The sequence below is a fragment of the Larimichthys crocea genome, unplaced genomic scaffold, assembly GCF_000972845.2.
Source record: "Larimichthys crocea isolate SSNF unplaced genomic scaffold, L_crocea_2.0 scaffold660, whole genome shotgun sequence".
Lineage (NCBI taxonomy): Eukaryota > Metazoa > Chordata > Actinopteri > Sciaenidae > Larimichthys > Larimichthys crocea.
The window spans coordinates 1-9282 of record NW_020858689.1 but is presented as its reverse complement, the minus strand read 5'-3'; the positions used below and the strand labels follow the sequence as shown (position 1 = coordinate 9282).

At 40.0% G+C, this 9282-nt stretch overlaps 2 protein-coding genes across 2 annotated transcripts; both read left to right on the top strand.

Annotated features, from left to right (window-relative positions):
* Nucleotides 1-851: 851 nt before the first annotated feature.
* Nucleotides 852-4386, top strand: LOC109137668 (protocadherin gamma-A12-like). The gene is made up of 2 exons (XM_027276872.1): nucleotides 852-3359; nucleotides 4372-4386. The coding sequence occupies exons 1-2, from the start codon at nucleotides 975-977 to the stop codon at nucleotides 4384-4386; spliced, it is 2400 nt and encodes a 799-aa protein (XP_027132673.1). The 5' UTR covers nucleotides 852-974.
* Nucleotides 4387-4522: 136 nt separating this feature from the next.
* Nucleotides 4523-7039, top strand: LOC109137658 (protocadherin beta-16-like). The gene has a single exon (XM_027276871.1). It carries the CDS (start codon nucleotides 4615-4617, stop codon nucleotides 7024-7026), a length of 2412 nt encoding a protein of 803 aa, XP_027132672.1. The 5' UTR covers nucleotides 4523-4614; the 3' UTR covers nucleotides 7027-7039.
* Nucleotides 7040-9282: the final 2243 nt, after the last annotated feature.

Below are 9282 nucleotides of genomic sequence, written 5' to 3'. Positions count from 1 at the left end.
ATAATAATAATAATAATAATAATAATAATGCTTCCTATCACATTTCAGTTGTGTATAGTTTTATAGCAATGCAATCAAAGAGAGACTAGCCTCTAAACTTCACAGAGGGTTAAATTTAATTAAGAGATTTATGCTCAAAAAGATAAAATTGTCCAATACTTGTATAAAGAAATCAATTAAATAAAAAGACAAAATACAAACTTGTAAGTGGCTCAAACAAGCAGATGGCCAGGTTTAAAGGCGAAATACTGCTTATACGTTGATGCATAGGTATTAACAATTTAAAGTCATACAAAATAATGTGTCAGGGATGCTTTTCTGCAAAATACATAGTATCACTTTTTAATTATATTTTGATGATAATACATCTGTACTGTTACTAAAGTAATATTTGAAATGCATGACCTGTAATGGTAAATTTACATCGTGGTATTTGTACTTTGGTGTAATCAAATGATGAAATATTTCTTCCACCACTGCCCATCGTGCTGAATCTTCCATCTCTGTTTTCCTGGAGCTAAAATTCTTGATCTTCAACTATACTAGTGACAATGAAATTGTCTTATGGTAAGATACTGAGGATAGAATGAAACACTAGTATTCATTCTGATATAGTCCACTTTTCTTTGCCTATCATCCATTGTAGCTTTTTCGTTCAGATTGAGTGCACAACTCACACTTGACTGAATATCACCCTGAGTTTGTGAAGAGTGATTTTACAACCTAACACTGTGGAAATAAAAAAAAACCGACTCATGGTGTCGCTGTTGACTGACGAAAAATAAACGCACACCACTCCACCCACTACTACTAAAAGGATATCAGTTGTATTTTCCCAAATAATCGGTTAAATATCCAGACGTATCTTTGTGTACACTGGTGCGTATTGTTGGATTATCGACTCTTTTGGAATATATTTACTGTTTTGCTCTGGACAGTAGATTTTACAAGCGGATGTCGTGTTTTGTATCAGGATGGGAGACAAAGGATTTTCAGTACTTCGTGCACTCGTCTGCTTTACGTCCTTCTCTGTAACGCTGCACCTCGTCAATGGAGACCTGAGTTATTCTATTCCTGAAGAGATGAAACGAGACTCTGTTATTGGAAATATAGCCAAAGATCTTGGTCTTGACCGCAGAACCCTTTCTTCACGACAGGCCCGTGTTGATTTTGAGGGGAGTCGGAAAAGGTATTGTGACATTAATCTGAGTACCGGAGATTTGATCGCATCGGAGAAAATTGACAGAGAAAGCCTTTGCGGCAAGAAACCCTCATGCGTTTTAAAAGTAGATCTGGTGTTAGAAAATCCCTTAGAGCTTCATCGTGTTACCCTCCATGTCCAAGATGTAAACGACAATTCACCACAATTTAGAGAAAAAATTATTGAAATGGAAATAAGTGAGTTAGCAGACAAGGGAAGCCGATTTCCAATTGAGGAGGCCCATGACGCAGACATAGGTCAAAATTCTGTTCAAAGGTACAACCTTCAAAAGAACGACAACTTTATTTTATCAATTGACACCAACACGGCTGATATTGTGCTGGAGAATAAACTTGATCGTGAGAAACAGAAAGAGATCAATTTGGTCCTCACAGCTCTAGATGGTGGCTCTCCTCAGAGATCAGGTACAGTAGTCATACATGTCACTGTACTGGATGCTAATGATAACGCCCCAGTGTTTAGCCAGGCCGTTTATAAAGCCAGTCTGCCTGAAAACTCTCCTCCAGATAGTATAGTGCTTCATGTTAGTGCCACTGACGCAGATGAAGGAGTAAATGGAGATGTGACATATCACTTTAGCCATGTATCTGATAATGATGTAAATGTTTTCTCAATTGATCCTAAAACTGGAGAAATTAGAGTAACTGGTGTGATTGACTTTGAAGAAAGTAGTTCTTTTGAAATGAGGGTGCAAGCTAAAGATGGTTTAGGTTTAACCTCTTACGCCAAAGTTTTAATAGATGTTACTGATAAGAATGACAATGCTCCAGTGATATATCTGAAATCACTGACTAACCCCATACCTGAGAACGTGTCACCTGGTACAGAGGTGGGCATCATTAACGTGCAGGATAGAGACTCTGAGAGTAACGGACAGGTCCGCTGCTCCATTCAGCAAAACGTCCCATTTAAGTTGGTTCCTTCTATTAAAAACTATTATTCTCTGGTGACCACAGGACAACTGGACCGTGAACTAGTGTCTGATTACAACATTACAATCAGTGCCACTGACGAGGGCTCTCCACCTCTGTCCTCCTCTAAAACTGTTCAGTTATCTGTAGCAGACATCAACGACAATCCACCTGTGTTTGAGGAACAGTCCTACAGCGCATATGTGACTGAAAATAACAAACCTGGCTCCACTTTATGTTCCGTTACTGCTCGAGACCCCGACTGGAGACAAAACGGTACAGTGATTTATTCTCTGTTATCCGGTGAGGTGAACGGTGCCCCGGTGTCCTCCTATCTATCTGTTAACGGAGACACGGGGGTGATCCACGCTGTGAGGTCGTTTGATTATGAACAGTTCAGGAGTTTTAAAGTCCACGTGATGGCCAGAGACAACGGTTCTCCTCCGCTCAGCAGCAACGTGACCGTCAGTGTCTTCATATCGGATGTGAATGACAACTCTCCTCAGATACTGTACCCCGCCCCGGAGGGCAACTCGTTCATGACCGAGCTGGTCCCCAAAGCTGCACACGGAGGCTCTCTGGTGTCCAAAGTGATAGCGGTGGACGCGGACTCCGGACAGAACGCCTGGCTGTCCTATCATATAGTTAAATCCACTGACCCGGGACTTTTCACTATTGGTCTCCACAGCGGAGAGATCAGGACACAGCGGGACATTTCTGAATCTGACAGCATGAAGCAGAACCTTATTGTGGCAGTGAAAGATAACGGACAGCCCCCTCTCTCTGCCACGTGTTCCATGTATTTACTTATTTCTGATAACTTGGCTGAGGTGCCAGAACTGAAGGATATTTCTTATGATGAGAAGAATTCCAAACTGACCTCTTATCTGATCATCGCGCTGGTGTCTGTGTCCACCTTTTTTCTGACCTTCATTATCATCATCCTGGGTGTGAGGTTTTGTCGCAGGAGAAAGCCCAGACTGTTGTTTGATGGAGCAGTGGCCATCCCCAGCGCTTATCTCCCTCCTAATTACGCAGATGTTGACGGCACAGGAACTTTACGCAGCGCTTACAATTATGACGCATACCTGACAACAGGTTCTAGAACCAGTGACTTTAAGTTTGTGACATCTTACAATGACAACACACTTCCTGCTGACCAGACTCTGAAGAAAAGTCCATCTGACTTTGCCGATGCTTTTGGAGATAGTGATGGTTCTCCTGAGGTAAGAAGATCAAACACTTGGACATTAATTTTCTTTTTTTTTTTTTCTTTTTTTTTTATGCTATTATTGAGAAAAAGTACAGAATGTCACTTGGCCCATCCTTTTTCTCGTCTGTGTTTGTCATTCATGATTGATGACATCTTCCTTCTTTTGTGGGAGAAATATATTATCTTCAGATTTAATAAGGTGTTTGGGTTAAGGAACCCTTAAACATCTTTGAAAATATGTTAATAGAATTGTCTTATTTACAGTTCCAGATAATATTCTTATTTATCCCTATGGTAATTCATCTCCTGGTTTTGATGAAATTTTCTCCGATATTAGTTGCATTTTCCATTGACTTCAAGCTGTTTGGCCAACTGGTGGGATGTGGGAGACACTTAGTACCCATGGCACTTTAAGTATATGCTATGAATTGTGTTGAGCAAAGTAATAAGGATCCTGTGATGAAATCAGATTTTTTTCACCTTGTGTCCTGAATAACTTGTTAATTTTGTTTTGTTGTTTCTCTCTACATATTAAGGAAGCTTTAGTTAAGGATAACTTGTTATGATGCTGAACTAATTGTTCACAGTACTTCAACAATTTTGTTGATCATTTCTTTAATTGTTTCAATGTTTAAGAGGATCTGTCATATGCTGTCTTTTTGCTTAATGTTTACAAACATAGTATATATTTTTTTGACCAAAGTAGTTGTTTTTGGTAACTGTCACAGTATTTTAATACGCATTTAAGGGCACGTTTGTATTTAGTAAACACAAAACTTTATAGATGATTTTATTTAAAAAAGGAGCTTCATGTTCAGACAGTTTGAATCTGTTTCCCCCCGGGCAAAATAAAAAATAACTTTGCTTAATATGAGTTGCCCTGCTGAAACACTGATCTTGTTTCAGGAGTTGGCATATATGTTTGATCCTCTTGACATGCCTCAAGATATTCCAATACATAATTAATACCGTAAATTTATATCCTCTCAGTTTATGCTGTTTTCATAGTTGTACGGCTCGTACAGACTTTCTTCCAGTAGACTTTTGTAGTTTCTAGAGGAAACTCACGATGTCGCTATGCACCAACTGAACTAGATTGTGTGTCGAAATCCACCCACTGTTGTCGACGCATAATGTGACTGAAGGTGTTGCAGTTGGTCGTCCGGAGAGGCAGGGACTCGGTCTTGTATTGTGTTCATTTTGGGTAAAAGTCTTCATTGTTTGACTGTGTTCCTGTACACCAACGTTTACTGTTTCAGAGCGGCTTCATGATGGCCACCACCGGACTCTCATTACGAAGCTCTTTGGTTGCTTTACTGCTTTTTTCGTTCCGTTTTGTCAAAGGAGACATCAGCTATTCTTTTCCGGAGGAGATGAAACGCGGATCCGTGATCGGAAATGTCGCCAAAGACTTGGGTCTTGAAACAAGCAGACTATCCGCTCGAAAGGCCCGGATTGATACCGATGGAAGCGACAAACGTTATTGTGACTTAAACCTCCGTAACGGGGATCTGACTGTTGCCGAGAGGATTGACAGAGAAGGCCTTTGTGGAGACAAAGCATCGTGCGTTTTGAAACAAGAGCTTATGTTAGAGAGTCCATTAGAATTGCATCGAATTAGTCTGCATGTCCAGGATATAAATGATAACTCTCCCCAATTTAATAAAGAATCGATCCATATAGATATTCGTGAATCCGCGATGAAAGGTGCTCGTTTTCCAATCGAAGAAGCACATGATGCAGATATAGGTAAATACTCAGTTCAGACATACAATCTTCAGAGGAATGATCATTTTATTTTGGGCGTTGGAACTAATTCTGTGGAACTCGTCCTGAACAAAGAGCTTGACCGCGAAAATTTACAGGAAATCAATCTAGTCCTCACAGCTCTGGATGGTGGCTCTCCTCAAAGGTCAGGTACCGTAGTCATTCACGTCACTGTGCTGGATGCTAATGATAATGTGCCAGTGTTCAGCCAGACTGTTTATAAGGCCAGTCTACCAGAAAACTCCCCATTAGATACTGTCGTGCTGACTGTGAGTGCTACTGATGCAGACGAGGGCATAAATGGAGAGGTTACATATGATTTTGGGCACATTTCAGATGATGTCAAGTCAATGTTTACGATAGATCCTAAGACAGGTAACATAAAATTGAAGACCACGGTGGATTTTGAAACGACGTCATCGTTTGAACTGCGTGTCACAGCAAAAGATGGTTTAGGACTAACCTCGTATGCCAAAGTCATCATAGATGTCACTGATATAAATGACAACGCACCAGTTATATATTTGAAGTCACTGACTAACCCAATACCTGAGAACGTGTCACCTGGTACAGAGGTGGGCATCATTAACGTGCAGGACAGAGACTCTGAGAATAATCGACAGGTCCGCTGCTCCATTCAGCAAAACGTCCCTTTTAAGTTGGTTCCTTCAATTAAAAACTATTATTCTCTGGTGACCACAGGACAACTGGACCGTGAACTAGTGTCTGATTACAACATTACAATCAGTGCCACTGACGAGGGCTCTCCACCTCTGTCCTCCTCTAAAACTGTTCAGTTATCTGTAGCAGACATCAACGACAACCCACCTGTGTTTGAGGAACAGTCCTACAGCGCATATGTGACTGAAAATAACAAACCTGGCTCCACTTTATGTTCCGTTACTGCTCGAGACCCCGACTGGAGACAAAACGGTACAGTGATTTATTCTCTGTTATCCGGTGAGGTGAACGGTGCCCCGGTGTCCTCCTATCTATCTGTTAACGGAGACACGGGGGTGATCCACGCTGTGAGGTCGTTTGATTATGAACAGTTCAGGAGTTTTAAAGTCCACGTGATGGCCAGAGACAACGGTTCTCCTCCGCTCAGCAGCAACGTGACCGTCAGTGTCTTCATATCGGATGTGAATGACAACTCTCCTCAGATACTGTACCCCGCCCCGGAGGGCAACTCGTTCATGACCGAGCTGGTCCCCAAAGCTGCACACGGAGGCTCTCTGGTGTCCAAAGTGATAGCGGTGGACGCGGACTCCGGACAGAACGCCTGGCTGTCCTATCATATAGTGAAATCCACTGATCCGGGACTTTTCACTATTGGTCTCCACAGCGGAGAGATCAGGACACAGCGGGACATTTCTGAATCTGACAGCATGAAGCAGAACCTTATTGTGGCAGTGAAAGATAACGGACAGCCCTCTCTCTCTGCCACGTGTTCCATGTATTTACTTATTTCTGATAACTTGGCTGAGGTGCCAGAACTGAAGGATATTTCTTACGATGAGAAGAATTCCAAACTGACCTCTTATCTGATCATCGCGCTGGTGTCTGTGTCCACCTTTTTTCTGACCTTCATTATCATCATCCTGGGTGTGAGGTTTTGTCGCAGGAGAAAGCCCAGACTGTTGTTTGATGGAGCAGTGGCCATCCCCAGCGCTTATCTCCCTCCTAATTACGCAGATGTTGACGGCACAGGAACTTTACGCAGCGCTTACAACTATGACGCATACCTGACAACAGGTTCTAGAACCAGTGACTTTAAGTTTGTGACATCTTACAATGACAACACACTTCCTGCTGACCAGACTCTGAAGAAAAGTCCATCTGACTTTGCCGATGCGTTTGGAGACTGTGATGACTCCCTTGAGGTAGGAACGTATCACATGACGGTTGTTTAGTTTGCATCCTCATTATCCAGCTAAATCCCTTGTGATCACAATTTGTAATTTCCGTTCCTTTTTCTCAGTTTACCGTGTAATGTGTGTGTGTGTGTGTGTGAGTGAGAGAGAGTTGAACTCATTGCACTTCTCGATAAGTTTGTCTGTTAGTTTTAGTTTTTTTTTAACTAAAAAAAATCAATATAGAACAGGATTACACATAAATAATAACAATGCCAGTTCTTTCAGTGTGTTTTCTAGGTATTTCAAATTCTGTGGTCACTGGAGGAAAGGCTACTAATTACTGATTTCCATATATTTTTCCTAAAACCTGTCCACACATCATCGTTGTCTCTGTCTGTCTTTTGAGCCGAGCTGCAGCTTGTTCTTTGTGTCTCTGTCCTTGGTGCTGATCCTCACTGTCTATAATCTTGCTTTATGTTCAGGAACAACTCACCTCTGCCTTTTATTTTATTTGACTTTATTCAATTATTATTAAGTTTTATGATCACCAAGTTTTATAGATTATAATTTACCTGACAAGTTGTTTTTCTGACAAATCTTTATTCTATTTTGTAATTGCATTTGAATACTGGTTCTGCTTTTGGTCAGTGAATAACATTTCATATCATTTCAAGTTCATTCACAGATCACTTCTGTCCAGGGTTTTTAATGTTCTTTTTCTCAGCAGAAACTTACCCCTTTTAGTTTTAGTAAATTTCTCTGGAAAATTAAAGTCAGAAACATTTTGTTGTTGTATTTGTGCAGTGTGTCTTCAGTTGGATTCCGCTTTGTATTTCAGGTGTTTTTTTTGTTTGTTTTTTTTGGAGGAAGCTTAAAGCAGATATTTCCAGTGATAACAATGACCAGTTCCTTTTCAATGAATGACCAAATAGCTGTTCTGAAACACCACTGTGAATCTATCCAAGATGAGACAGGGACAGTTTCTTAGTGAACACGTATTGAGTAATGTCCAAGTAACAATAATGGACATGATCCGTTTCAGTCAGTTCTGTAAAACTGTTATATTTAATTTTTACTCATGGTGTCACTATAGGCCAGCTAAGGAACCAAATGTTCAGTCTGCCTGACACACCACCCATAGACACATACTCTATACTGACTGAAGCTCTGTGACAGCAGTTGCACAAAAACTGAGATTTAAGATCACAACAATGATTCTTTTTTATTCTTCTTTTTTTTAACGTGAAAACAATATGAAGAAGAAAGAGTAATCATTTACACAGTGGCTAGGTTTAGAGCAAAATGTTTGCAGACTCTGAAGTTACCATTATTCCATCTATATAGGAGATTTTAATGAATTAACTTTACAGCAACATTGTATTGAACCTTGCATAGGATAATACATAGGTGTTAGATGGATATTGAGTCTGATAATACATAATGTTTTGCTGTGTTCTCATTTTTTTGTTAGCAATAGGACAAAAGAAACAATCAAAAAAGTCATTAATCTAGTAAATGTATCCCAAAAATACTGCACAAGGGTTTTAGCTATATAATATCTGACTTTGGTATATTTAGTTAACTTCACAAGCATACTGTATCCTTAATCAAACTTGAGGTGTATTCAGTGTATACATTATGTGAGCACTCACAAAAACATTTCCACACATAAATATTAGGGCTATCTAGCTCCATAACTCGTCACTTATTTATCCTTGCCTGTGATGCTAAGTTGAATCATGCAGGAGTCTAATCTGAAATTCTGCTAAAGAGACGCTGATACTTAGTGGATGCTGTAGTGTATTTTATTCTTACTCTGATTAGTTGTACTTCATGGCATCATTTTCTGTTGCATTTGTCATGCAGTTCACCAGAGTCTGTGCAAACAGCATCTCATCTTTGAACTAAATTTTGATTTGTTATTAATTTTGTCAATTGACATACAGATATAGCGTAGTACAATGGGATACAGTGTAATTTGCAATATCATATTGTGGTTTGTCTTAGGGACTGCTTCTAAAGGTTTCGGGGGGAAAAAAAGTCAATAAATGCTATCGTCGATATATAAGGCAATCATGGTCATTGATAGTCGTGAATATACTTATTACACAACTTAGATGACATTGTTATAACAAACTAATGACTCCCAGCGCGCTTTCTTTTGATATAGTAGTGAAGTTTTTACTTGTTTCATTTTGAAAAGGCTATGCAAGCCTGCATGGTTTTTCTTAGATACATCATATTCCTCATCTCCCTGTTGTTCATATCATCGTTAGCCATAATAGCCTGTTGTTTGTTTAAAGTCCTGTTGAA

Bases quoted from the DNA above. Each gene is read 5' to 3' on its own strand.
- LOC109137668 (XM_027276872.1), top strand. From the start codon at position 975: ATGGGAGACAAAGGATTTTCAGTACTTCGTGCACTCGTCTGCTTTACG.
- LOC109137658 (XM_027276871.1), top strand. From the start codon at position 4,615: ATGATGGCCACCACCGGACTCTCATTACGAAGCTCTTTGGTTGCTTTA.